The sequence below is a fragment of the Castanea sativa genome, chromosome 9 (genome assembly GCF_040712315.1).
Source record: "Castanea sativa cultivar Marrone di Chiusa Pesio chromosome 9, ASM4071231v1".
Lineage (NCBI taxonomy): Eukaryota > Viridiplantae > Streptophyta > Magnoliopsida > Fagales > Fagaceae > Castanea > Castanea sativa.
This window is the reverse complement of record NC_134021.1, coordinates 11,398,394-11,411,498: the sequence shown is the minus strand read 5'-3', so window position 1 is coordinate 11,411,498 and position 13,105 is coordinate 11,398,394. Positions and strand designations below refer to the sequence as shown.

Here is a 13,105-nt window from a genome sequence, read left to right as displayed (position 1 = left end):
ATCAAATTATCAAAAACCTCATACAGTTCCAAGCTCCAAGTTCCAACACTTTGGGACTTTAAAAGCCCATCTCTCCTCTTCACAACCAAACAAACAAACAGTACAGATATGGTGCTGTGGTCATATCCACCAACGCCGAGACAGCTAGGCGTGACGGTCTGCTTCTTCGTCACCGGCGCTTCACTCTTGGCGGCTGGGATTCACCTCTCCTACGCCAACGTAGGACCCCAACAAGCTCGTGCCAAAGCCCGAAGCGATTTTGTCAAACAGCGCCTCAGGAAGCTTCTCGACGACTAGCTTTGTTACTATTAACAACCACCACGCCCTTGGTAAACATTTCTGTCAATTGTTTGCTTTGTGAAGTATTGATTAACATAGCCTGCCAAAACGTAAACACATTTGTACTCTTTTTTAGGCAAAGATATCATTTTGGTACATACAATTTGGTCCTGTCATTTTCAACTTAATTGAAAACAGCATGACTGTATTCACTGCTACCAAATGCAAGGACCAAATTGACGGTGACCCACCAAGCTTTTCAAGTTGAAAATAACATGACGAAATTGATTATTACTAAAACCAAATTTACAGAGACCCCCAAAATGTAGTTTTTTTAGGCAAACACATTTGTAGTTGAGAATGTTGGGAAAGTTCAGTTTATATATGGAATAAAGTTGACGTTTAGTCGATGAAAATAGCTGAGGCCTCAACATTCAACAATAACATGTTGTGTTTCTGACTCTCTGGTGGCAATTTTAGCTGTGAACAATTCTAATATACCTTTGTGCCTTTTGAAGGTACTGTGCTCATAACCATATATTGTGAAATGTTTTAATCTCCATCATTTCTTGAAGAATATGAAGAAAACAATAAATCTAGTTACACAAAAATATTCATAGGTTTTTCAGAATTGCTAATAACTGTTACGATTAGATTAGTACATAGTAAAAGTGATGTTAATGGTGATGTTAGATACTGTATTTGCAGGACAAGTTACCTAGTCCTACTAGCTAGGATCACATTAGGATAAGGCTAGGTTTCTTATAAATGATCTCTAATGCATAGCATTGTATAATCAATATCAATTTAGTATTTGCTCCCTATTTACAGGCGGATCCATGTGAAATTGATAATCACAACTTACCATCTTAGCAAGTTGTGAAAAAATTGTGAGGAAAATTTGTGTCTCAAGCATTGCTTTAAGTAAAAGGCTGAGATTAAAATCATAGTGGGTATATTAGTCATAGCTACCATAGAAGAACTCTCTTAGCTGTTATCTCATATTACCTTGCTTGAGTGTTAGCATAATCCATGAGGTTCTCGGCTTACAGAAACAAAAGACAACTTAAGAAGTACTTTATTGCATTGTTATGGGTTTTGAGTGTCAAAGTTGGGGCAGGATGGAGGTCCTAAATGGAAAATTTTTGGGCTTCACTTACTTTTGTGTGATTGAATAAGTTCATGGCTTCGGAATATTGTGCGTAATATTTGAATTCAGAACATAAATATAATTGAAGCATTACTTTAAAACATTCTCAACTAAACTGGTTTTTCCATCTGTTCGCAAGCTTTTTAAACACATAGATCCTATGGTTAATTTTGACAGTGTCTTAATTGTTTTGATAAGTCATTTTTCTTTTGATTTTTGTAATGTTTAGATGGTAGGAGTGCAAGCGCAAGGCATGGCAATAGGAATGCTATGGGAATGCCAGGAATGATTAAGGAAAATCCACTGAGAGCGAGAGGAATGTAGTAGATTTATGGCATAAGCAAGATGCTTCCTTAAAATAGTTTTTGAGGTTGTTTCTGAGAGAATTGGTCCAATTGGATTTGCTTTTGGACGATAACATCTCACAAGCACAAAAATATAGCTCCTTTGTAAGGGAGAAAACATATTGTTAGTGCCATCATTGTAGCAAGTGTTTGGATGCTTTTCTAGACCTCCTGGAAAATTTGATGTGTTTTGTGAAGCTTATGTAATTTCAAGGCTAAATTACATTTTTGGCACATAAAGTTTGGGATTATTTTCACTTCGGTTCTTTACTTTCAAAATTTTCATTTGGCCCTTTGATATTTGTTTTCATATTGGCCCTGTTGTCTATTTCCGTTAGTACTATGATCGTCCATAATATGTTTTTCTACTTACAACAATGAAATTCCTATATTTTAGAGCTAGTATTTCATGAAATAGTTACAAGGCTCTTGGCAGTTAAAGGACCATTTGATTCACTTCCATTCTCAATAATAATAATAATAATATATGGCACTATGAATAATGTCTACTTGAGTTAACTTCATGATTCAACATGTCCCTCCTGAAAAACAATGTCCTACTTATGACCTAGTTAAGCATATTTGACTTTGGAAGTAACCTCTTCAAGCTTTGCCTTAAAAATATAAAGGCAAATCAAAATCAGGGGATGATGAATCTTGGCAAGAATGTGCAAGACTGAAAGGTGGTACTCCGGGGGTGGTGTATAAGTTAGACATTGAAAAAGCATATGACCATGTGAATTGGGACACTTTATTCTATTTTTTGGAGAGGATGAGCTTTGGGGATAGATGGAGGAGATGGCTAAAGACGTGTCACTACCGTTTGCTTCTCAGTTTTGGTTAATGGATTTCCTGTTGGTTTCTTTGGGAGCTCTAGGGGGCTAAGACAAGGTGATCCATTGTCTCCACTTCTTTTTATTTTGATCATGGAGGTTTTAAGTCGGGTCATGAAGAAAATTGAGGAAGGTGGTCTCATTCAGGGTTTTCATGTGGGTCCTGTTAATTCTACCGGAATCCGTATTTCTCACCTATTATTTGTTGATGACACCATTCTTTTCTGTGATACCTCTAGAGAGTAGATGCTTTCCATTAGGCTGGTTTTGACTTGTTTTCAAACTTTTACTGGCTTGAAGGTAAATGTGGGGAAAATTGAAATTGTCCCTATTAGGGAGGTGAGCAACTTTCATACTTTGGCTAATATTCTTCAATGCAGGGTGGGCAGCTTGCCTATGATTTATTTGGGTATGCCATTGGGAACTTTGTATAAAACAGCCTCTATCTGGAATATGATTCTTGAGAGGATGGAAAAGAAGCTATCGGGCTGGAAGCGGCTTTATTTGTCAAAGAGTGGTAGACTCACTTTGTTGAAGAGTACCCTTTCAAGCCTTCTGACTTATTATCTTTCCCATTTTACTATCCCCAAAGCTATGGCGACTAGATTGGAACGCATTTAGAGGAATTTTTTGTGGGGTTCTTCGGATGAGTGTTTCAAATACCCCTTGGTGACTTGGGAAAATGTTTGTTTACCACGTGAGTTGGGTAGTTTGGGAATACAAAATTTGGTGTCTTTTAATCAGACCCTTTTAGGGAAATGGCTTTGGAGGTATGGCCATAAACTCACTCATTTGTGGCGGAGGGTCATAGCCATGAAATATGGCGAACGGAAAGGGGGTTGGTGCACTAGAGTTTGTAGAAGGGCTCATGGTTATGGCTTATGGCGGAGTATTAGCGAATGGTGGAAGACTTTTTCTAAGCATTTGTCTTTTGTGGTGGGCGATGGTTCTTGTATTCTTTTCTGGCATGATAAGTGGATTGGGGAGGATTCTCTTAAAACTCTTTATCCTCAGTTATATATGTGTTCAGCCAATAAGGAAGCTTGTATTTCTGAAGTGTTAAGCCCTCCAGTTGGTGATAATGACAGAGTGTGGAGTCTAAGATTTTATAGGAAATTCAATGATTGGGAGTTAGCGGCTTTCTACTCCCTACTTCATCTCATCCAAACCCAGACTCCTAGGGGTGGAGGGTATGACAGTCTTAGTTGGGGTCTTAATGGGAAGTTTGATATCCGGTCATATTATCATAAGATTCGTAATGCAGCTCCTTCTACTTTCTCTTGGAAGGGCATTTGGAAAGTTAAGGTTCCTAAAAGGGTAGCATTCTTTACGTGGATAGCAGCCCATGGTCAAATTTTAACTTTGGATAACCTTATGCTTCGCGGTCGCCCTTTAGCAAATCGTTGTTACATGTGCTGTTGTAATGCGGAATCTGTGAATCACCTATTACTTTTCTGTCCGATAGCTCATTCTTTGTGGACGCATATGCTTCGGTTGTTTGGGATCGATTGGGTCATGCCAAGTTCAGTGGTGGACTTATTATTTTGTTGGTATCATTGGCTTAGGAAGCATAGTTCTGACATTTGGAATTCGGTTTCAGGTTGTTTAATGTAGACTATTTAGACTGAACGAAATCAGCGTTTTTTTTTAGGATAATGGGTCAATTGTGGTTCAGTTAGTAGATTTATGCCAACGGACTCTCTTTGATTGGTCTCGATGCTAGGATCTCTCGGATTGTTCTACTCTTATGGATTTTCTTTTGTCTATTAAAATAGCTTAGTGGTTGCTTGTGTCTTTCTGTTTTTTTATCATTCTTCGTTCACCACCGTGAACTCTTTGTATTTTTCTTGCTATTCCTTTTTTAATAATACTTTCTTCTTACTTATAAATAAAAAATAAATAAATAAAAATAAAAAAGATATCGTTTTCTGACTGGCCACAATAAAGAAATTTTCTTGGAGGATATATAAGTAAGATTGTGACCTGGAAAACGTGATTGTTGGTACGAGTTTTCTTCTTTGTTATAAGCACCCATTGCTTCATTGTATTTGTAGGTTTGCTACAAAGAGCAGGAGACAATATTTGTTCTTTTCTTTGGTATTAAAAACAAACAAACTTCTGGCGGGCTCTATATTTGGCTTAAAGTACCTGTGGCACTGGTGTCCAACATGTTTTTCTCGGGGAACAAGGAAGATACTAGAAGTCTGTGTTGGCATTGTCTCTCTAGTCTACGCTGCAATTAAGAGCTTTTGTCTTATTTCTAAGGGTCGCTGAATATACACAACTTTGGTCTTTTGATCGAGGCCCACTGTGAGGGCCACTGCGTTAACTAGATCATGGTTCATCACATGGATGTATAATAAAGCCTGGAAGTCATTTCTTGCGTGAAGATTTTTCTATCCCACCAATTTGTTCAAGATGATATTAATATGTTTGGACATATTTGATGATAGCAATTGCATACCTCAATGTGGAAGTGACCGTTACTTAGTGATGAATTATTTTGAGAAGATACTTTTTCCCTCACTCTTCTTTCTAGATTCCAGCATATCCTCTAGTAGGTTACGATTTACAACCTTTTTTCCTTTTAGAATTTTCATCCTTGCTGACACGTAAATATGAAAATATACATTTAGACTTAACTAACATGTAAACACTTAACTTTTTCTCGAAAAAAAAAAGACAAAGCAGTTTCAATCCAGTAAAACTGCTTTTTTTTTTTTTCGGAATAGAGAGAGAAGTGCTTACTCAGCACAAAGAGTACAAATTTGAGCTTCAATAATTTCCTATGTGAGAAGTGCTTACTCACGCATGAGTACAAATTTGAGCTTCAATAATTTCCTATGTGACCCACACATGGGCTCTTTTAGTGGCAAATGAAAGTTACTATATAAATTTCCAACGATACTCCTCAACAAACATTGCAAACAATGGATTTGACTAGGTGGTTGTTACTATCAACGTTCTTATTCCAGTCTTGGGCATTGGAGGAGGCTGGTTATGATTCGGAGCTGAAGTTGTTGAGTCGGGAGTTGTTGGAATCGGCGAGACGACCCGAGTTCTTTGAATGGATGAGAGGGTTAAGGAGAAGAATCCATGAGTACCCAGAGCTGGGATTTGAGGAACACAGGACAAGTGAGCTCATCAGAACTGAGCTTGACAAGATGGGAGTGGAATACAAGTGGCCTGTTGCCAAGACTGGAGTGGTGGCTTCTATTGGGTCTGGTGGTAAACCAGTTTTTGCTCTTAGAGCTGACATGGATGCTCTCCCCTTGCAGGTTCTCTCTCTCCCTCTCCCATTTCACCTTTTTTCATTTCTTTTCCATCTCCTTGCTTTTACTTGTGATCGATCTTGATTAGCCTGTTGAGAATTTAAAACTCACCTAAGGCTTGGTTGTTATTGTTTTTGTTCACATGTCACATGTAGCTGTCCTTAGGCGTGTTTCTCAACCTTGCAATGAGCCATTTACCAAACTCTGATTGCACGCTGACATATAAAAGAAGGAAAAACTCTGATTGCATAGTTAGCAACAATTTGGCATTTGTTGAGTGCACAATTTTGTTGTAAAATTTTTGGTTTTGAAGTGGTCAAACAGGTATTATTGCGATTCACTGGCTTAACTTTAGTATTTATGTATTCAAGACTGGGAGAATAAGATTAGCTTGCACTACTTTACTGGTAAGGGGGATGCTTTTACATTAAAGCCATAAGGCAAAGCATGCATACCAAGCAGTGATTCACTTGAATTCTTAATCTTTCACTACGATAGTGAAACAAACAGCATCATATGCAGTGTCTTTAAGGGAGAAGAATATTTTTAGCTTAAGAAGCTTAGGGAAACACTGACCACAAATTTAGGTAGATCACTCTTTAGAGGTCAGGTTGACTCCATTTCCTGGTTAGACTTAGCAGGACTTCTTGGATTAGAGAGGAGTTTTGTCTTATGAAGCTATGAGGTGGCGACTTCGATTAACCTTCTCTATGACACACACTTGTCCCATTTTGGATTTTGAGCAAAAGCCCATGGATATCATGAAGGACCAAAACCATATAAACTCGCTCCCTGCTTTGGTTAATTGGAGCTGGCTAGCCCATTGTTGGAGCACTTATACTAAACATTTCCTTATGGTTATTTGATGATGCCATTATGTACTATTAATTTAACCAACTGATCTATTATGTGTCTGATCCATGAAATCCACATATTACCATTTGAAAGGAATTAGTAGACTGGGACCACAAGAGCAAGATCAAAGACAAGATGCATGCCTGTGGTCATGATTCCCATGTAGCAATGCTACTTGGAGCAGCTAAGTTACTCCAAAGCAAAAGAGATGAATTGAAGGTAATTCTAATATCTTGCAATCATAAGCAACAATAACAAAGAAGTTTTTTTCCTACTTTCATGGTTGCTAATTGATTAAGCCAATGTTTTTAAGGGAACTGTGAAACTAGTTTTTCAGCCTGGAGAAGAGGGTTATGCTGGTGCTTACCATATGTTGCAAGATACTGCTCTAAATGACATCTATGCCATCTTGAGTATACATGTTTTACCATCATTTTCTACTGGTGTCATTGCCTCTAGTCCTGGACCAATTCTTGCTGGTGTTGGGCTCTTCTCAGTCATAATTCAAGGGAAAGGTGGACACGCAGCAGCCCCTCATGAGACTAAAGACCCGATTCTTGCAACAGCCTTCTCAATCCTTGCCCTCCAACAGATTGTATCTCGAGAAACTGATCCTCTACAGTCCAGGGTATTATATAGTGCCCTTTATCTATAATCAAACTGGTTTAATAACAATTAAATTCACAATTTTTTAAGAACTTAAGCTTTTGGGACAAATAGTAAATTATTGCATTTTCATAACAAGTGGAATTGAGTTCTAATCTTATTTCTACGCTATCTCCTAATTAAAAAGTATAAATTTATTCTAATCTAATCAATCAAATTTGTCCGATACTGCCACTGATATGTTAGAGTCAAATTTGGAGATCTCATGGCTTGAACCAAATTCTAATGATTGACAACAATAGTCTGTAGTGTCACATTCTTATCAACAATAGAGAACCAATAAATTTGATCCATTCTTTTAAATCATATAGGTGGTTTCTGTTGGATTCATAAATGGAGGTCAAACACACAATGTAATACCAGAGACTGTGAAGTTTGGGGGAACATTTAGGAGCTTGACCACTGATGGTCTCTCCTACATTAAGGAAAGGATCAAAGAGGTAAAACACTCATTGTTTGACCTTTATAATTTTCTGTTATTACCACTCAAGTAGTAGATAACCATGCATAATCCACTTACAGGTTATAGAAACACAAGCAACTGTTCATAGATGTAGTGCCATGGTGGACTTCATGGAGGATAGCAGACACATGCCTCATCCAGTAATGGTAAATGATGAAGCACTGTATGAACATGTGAAGAAGGTTGGTGAGAGCCTACTTGGGAAACCCAATGTTCAGCTTCTCCCAGTGACCATGGGAGCAGAGGACTTCAGCTTTTTCACACAAAAAACAGCTGCCGCAATTTTTGTGATTGGGATACAAAATGAGACTCTGAAGTCAAATCAACCTTTGCATTCCCCTTACTTTTTTATTGATGAAGAGGCTCTTCCAATAGGTGCAGCGCTTAATGCTGCTGTGGCAACCTCATACTTAAAAAACAATGTTGTTGAGACTTCCAAGAAACATGGGTTTGTTTTTACTTCTCCAAATGAAGAACTCTAGAACACATGAATGTATGTAGGCAAACATGCTTGATTATGATAATATAATAATAAGAGTAGTAGTAAATGTGTGGTTATCATTATATCACAAATCCTAGCTAAACGTTTAGGATTGCCATCCTTTCCTTTATGAGGTAAAATTACATCAGACATAAACTGAGGAAAAATAATAATTATTGAAATTTTAATTTCTTCAAACTTCAAAGAACTAACCTGTCCAACACCCAAGACTAGAGTCAGGGTCTGGCTACTGGCGCCCAAAAATACAAAAGCATAATAAGTATTAGCTGCAAGCCTGCAACTACATCCCATGCTTATGTTCACCTTTCTTTTTCTTTTTCTTTCTTCAGTAGAAAAATTTTAGTTAAACAAAACCTTTGGCAGGCTCTATATTTGGCTTTACAAAATTCAAATTTTGTATTTGTAAGTGGTGCCTTGTAAACTAGTGTGCAACATATTCGAACAGTCTCAGGGAAAAAGGTAGAAACTACTTAAAGAGTCCACATTAGTCTCATTTTGTCTAGTTCAGTCCAATTCAGTCTATTTGTTCCACATCAGTCCACTTCGGTCCATTTTGACCACTTCTGCCTATTTCGTCTACTTTAGTTCATTTCGGTCCATTCGGTCTACTTTATTTTGATATGGTCCATATCGGTCTACTTCGGTCTATTCAGTCAGCTTCTGTCCATTTCGTCCTCTCGGTATAGTTCGGTCCACTTTGGTCTATTTCAGTTCACTTCTATCTGTTTTAGTCCACTTATATCTATTTTGGTCCACTTAGGTCTATTTGGTCCATCTTGGTCTATTTTAGTCCGCCTTAAGTCAATCGATCTATTTTGGTCTCTTCAATGCAATTTACTTGGATTAACGGATTCGACCCCTTTCATTAGAGCACTTGCAGCAGTGGAGTTAAATAGCTATATAGCTATTTTAGCTCCACTAAAATACCAAAAAGAAGCATGCAGCAGTGGAGCTAAATCTATTTTTTTTTAGCTCATTGCTACAGTGCACATCTATAGATAGATGTGCACTGTTCATGAGAGCTAAAAAAAAATTAATTTTTTATTTTGCGTTCACATTACCTTTTTATTGTAGTGTTTTTATTGTAGTGAGATGTATTATTTTATTGTGGTAGATATATTATTTTATTGTGATGTTTATATTATTTTATTGTGTTGAAAGCTAAAATAGATTCATTGCTACAGCATGTGTGTAGGTAAAATAGATAAAGTAACTTTTGGTGGAGCTAAATTGCTAAATTTTTAACTCCACTGCTGTGGATGCTCTTACGTTGCACATGGAAAATGTTTGATGCTAACGCGGTATAAAAACAATAATTATCAAAACGTATCAATAACTATCATAAAGTAAATTACAATCAAAGAATCCAAACTAGATTCTACTGCCCTCCAACTTCGTTCCAAATGTCTTTTTAGTTAACCTATAATTTAATGTCATACATAGTACATAATTAGTTTTTGGGAATATTTCTACTATAAAAAATTTGATGAACTGGGAAAATCAATGTCATACTCATACATAATAATCTTCTGTTTTTTTTTTTTTTTTGGTAAAAACTAAAAAAAAAAAAATTCTTAATTCACATCTAGGCTTGCAAATGCCATATGTAAGCATATTTTAGCATTAAGGCATTAAAAGTGAGCAACATCCGATCTTGTAAAATTGCAAAATTGTAAAAAAATTTGTCATTGTGCTACAACTCCATTATAAATGTACTAGCCTCATCACACGCGCTTCGTGTGTGCCATGAGGCTTTTTTTTTTAAGTGATCTTATTTTGTAGAAAAAAAACTATATTTTTTTTATTTTATATATATTTATATACTTTTTATTTTGAAAATCTAATTTATAAGTGAATAAATTAATTTAAAAATTAATAGAAGAGTAGTCCTATTTTTTAGGCAATGTTTTAGTGGGAGTTAGAGTTTCATTTTTATCGAATTGTCATTTAATTTTGTCTCTACTTAAACATAAGGATGTAGGAGTATTTTTGAACTAAAAAATTAGGAATCCAAACAGAGGAAGGCTCTTAAAACGTGTGCCATGAGGCTTTTTTTTTTTTTTTTGAAGTGGTCTAATTTTGTAGAAAAAAAAAACTGTATTTATTATTATTATTATTATTATTATTATTATTATTATTATTATTATTGTGAGGATACTTCCCCAATTAATCGGATTTATCCGCTTTGGGGAGCCAGTCCCTCACGGTTTATCGACTCGTCCCCGAGTGCGGGCAGGATTTTCACCAGGAGCAAGGGCTAGACCTTGGACTCGCAGGCTTGACACCAAGTCCCACATCGGTTAGAGTTCCCTCCCACATATGGTTTATAAGCTTCTGGAGCAACCATATGTGTACCACTACTACACATGCCTTTTAATGTGAGGATACTTCCCCAATTAATCGGATTTATCCGCTTTGGGGAGCCAGTCCCTCACGGTTTATCGGCTCGTCCGGGATTTTCACCAGGAGCAAGGGCTAGACCTTGGACTCGCAGGCTTGACACCAAGTCCCACATCGGTTAGAGTTCCCTCCCACATATGGTTTATAAGCTTCTGGAGCAACCATATGTGTACCACTACTACATAGTGGTACACATATGGTTGCTCCAGAAGCTTATAAACCATATGTGGGAGGGAACTCTAACCGATGTGGGACTTGGTGTCAAGCCTGCGAGTCCAAGGTCTAGCCCTTGCTCCTGGTGAAAATCCTGCCCGCACTCGGGGACGAGCCGATAAACCGTGAGGGACTGGCTCCCCAAAGCGGATAAATCCGATTAATTGGGGAAGTATCCTCACAATTATTATTTTGAAAATCTAATTTATAAGTGAATAAATTATTCTAAAAATTAATAAGAGAGTGGTCCTATTTTTTAGGTAATGTTTTAATAGGAGTTAGAGTTGCATTTTTACCGAATTGTCCTTTAGTTTTGTCTCTACTTAAACATAGGGGCGTAAGGGGCATTTTTGAACTAAAAAATTAGAAATCCAAACAGAAGAAACCCCTTCAATAATAGTATAGATAAACTACCCAATTAAATAATAACTAGCCTCTGAGCACGCGCAGAGGCTCTTCTATTTTTTGGGTAAGGGTTAATTTAGAGTATTTATTATAATTTGAGATTACTACATTTTTCAACCACCAAAAAAAAAAAAAAAAATCTAGGGGTGTGATGAGTATTATGTGTGGTAAAATTATTTTTCATCACACCCCTAGGTTTTTTTTTTTTTTTTTGTGATTGAAAAATGTAGTAATCCCAAATTATAATAAATATTCTAAATTAACCCTTACCCAAAAAATAGAACAACCTCACGCGCGTGCTCAGAGGCTAGTGTATATATATATACACATTGAAAATGCATAATGAAAACATCCTCTCTTTTTCAAATTTTATGTATGGCAGTTATCATTTTTTGTCTAATCCTAAAATGTAGTTTTTTAATCCTAAGATTTAGCCATTTACTACACATCCATAACATAAGTAAATAAAAGCTGAAATTTAAAATTTTATAGCAAGAGATACACGTTATTTTTGGTGTTGTTGTTCTTTAAAAAATAATAATAACATTTATCAATTTTTGTTTAATTCAAAATTTTAGTTTTTTAGTCCTAAAAGTTAGCCATTTACTACACATCCATAGCAAAAGTTAAAAAGAGTTTAAATTTCAAATATATCAACAACATTTAAAACTGAGAAAAATGTACGTAATATTTTTTTAAGTCGTACATTTTATCCAAAAAAAAAGTACCCCTATTTTGAGGGAAAAAAAAACATGAAATTATCCCACGTTTGATAAAAAAAAAAACCCAACCCGGCCACCTTTTTTTTTTTTTTCAAATTCAATGTTTAAAAATACCTTATATTTATCCCATGGTAACGTATATCAATAATTATATTTTAATGGAGATGTTCAATGTTCAAATCAATCTTTCCAATTATCAAATTATCGTTAAAAAATAATAATTCAAATTCAAATTCCGCTTGCCAATATATTATATTATCCAAAAAAGTATTCCTGATTTAAAAAAAATTGCTGATTGCTTTTTTATTATTATTTAATTCTCACAAAATAATTTCCCATTTTTTCATAACCACTACGACGTGAAAAATGCAATCCCCATAGTATGTAAACACCTTCATCTGTATAGAAATTTTAAAAAAAAATTAAATAAAAAACTTGAAAAAGAAATATAATAGAAAATAAAAGAAAAAATGATAAATCTTTTTTTAAGTCACAAAAGGATAAAGGTGTTCGGGTAGTTTTCATTCATCTGTACAGTTTCTTTCTTTTTTTTTCTTTCAAATACACGTTTTCCTCTTTTTTTTCTTTTTCTTTTTCTTTTAAATCTCTTCCATATTTTGGGGGGAAGAAAAAAACTCCTACTATAACTTCTCCATCCATATCCTTATATTTAGGCACTAACATATCTGATTTTGAAAGAAAATAAAAGACTAAATTTTAGGAAAATTTAAAAGATTAAGGTGGAGAATTGGTGTGACCCTATCCTTATTTAAAAGTTTATCAAAAAATGAAAAACTACATGTTTTAAAAAATCTCATAATCTATCCATGTACTATTTAAAAAAATCCAACTTTCTATCCCACGTTTAAGAACTACCTGACCACCTTTTTTTTTTTTTTTTCAAATTCACGTTTTCCTCTTCTTTTTTTCTTTTAAATCTCTTCCATATTTTCGAGAAAAAAAAAAAAAAAAAAAAAGGACTCCTACTATAAACCCACTAC

The 13,105-nt window shown here is 35.5% G+C and overlaps 2 protein-coding genes across 5 annotated transcripts; both read left to right on the top strand.

The window, feature by feature from the left end:
- The first annotated feature begins 40 nt into the window (after window positions 1–40).
- Window positions 41–6,952, top strand: LOC142610312 (uncharacterized). 4 transcript variants are annotated; one of them, XM_075782109.1, is made up of 2 exons: window positions 41–329; window positions 5,551–5,691. In XM_075782109.1, the coding sequence occupies exon 1, from the start codon at window positions 109–111 to the stop codon at window positions 295–297; it is 189 nt and encodes a 62-aa protein (XP_075638224.1). In that variant the 5' UTR covers window positions 41–108; the 3' UTR covers window positions 298–329; window positions 5,551–5,691. The 4 variants fall into 4 exon arrangements, with proteins under 4 accessions (XP_075638224.1, XP_075638223.1, XP_075638222.1 ...); XM_075782108.1 differs by lacking the exon at window positions 5,551–5,691 and adding an exon at window positions 6,827–6,952 and having other exon boundaries at window positions 42–329; XM_075782107.1 differs by lacking the exon at window positions 5,551–5,691 and adding an exon at window positions 4,661–5,111 and having other exon boundaries at window positions 43–329.
- LOC142610310 (IAA-amino acid hydrolase ILR1-like) lies at window positions 5,360–8,426 on the top strand. Its single transcript, XM_075782102.1, has 5 exons — window positions 5,360–5,884; window positions 6,827–6,952; window positions 7,047–7,361; window positions 7,711–7,839; window positions 7,922–8,426. The coding sequence occupies exons 1-5, from the start codon at window positions 5,537–5,539 to the stop codon at window positions 8,342–8,344; spliced, it is 1,341 nt and encodes a 446-aa protein (XP_075638217.1). The 5' UTR covers window positions 5,360–5,536; the 3' UTR covers window positions 8,345–8,426.
- Window positions 8,427–13,105: the final 4,679 nt, after the last annotated feature.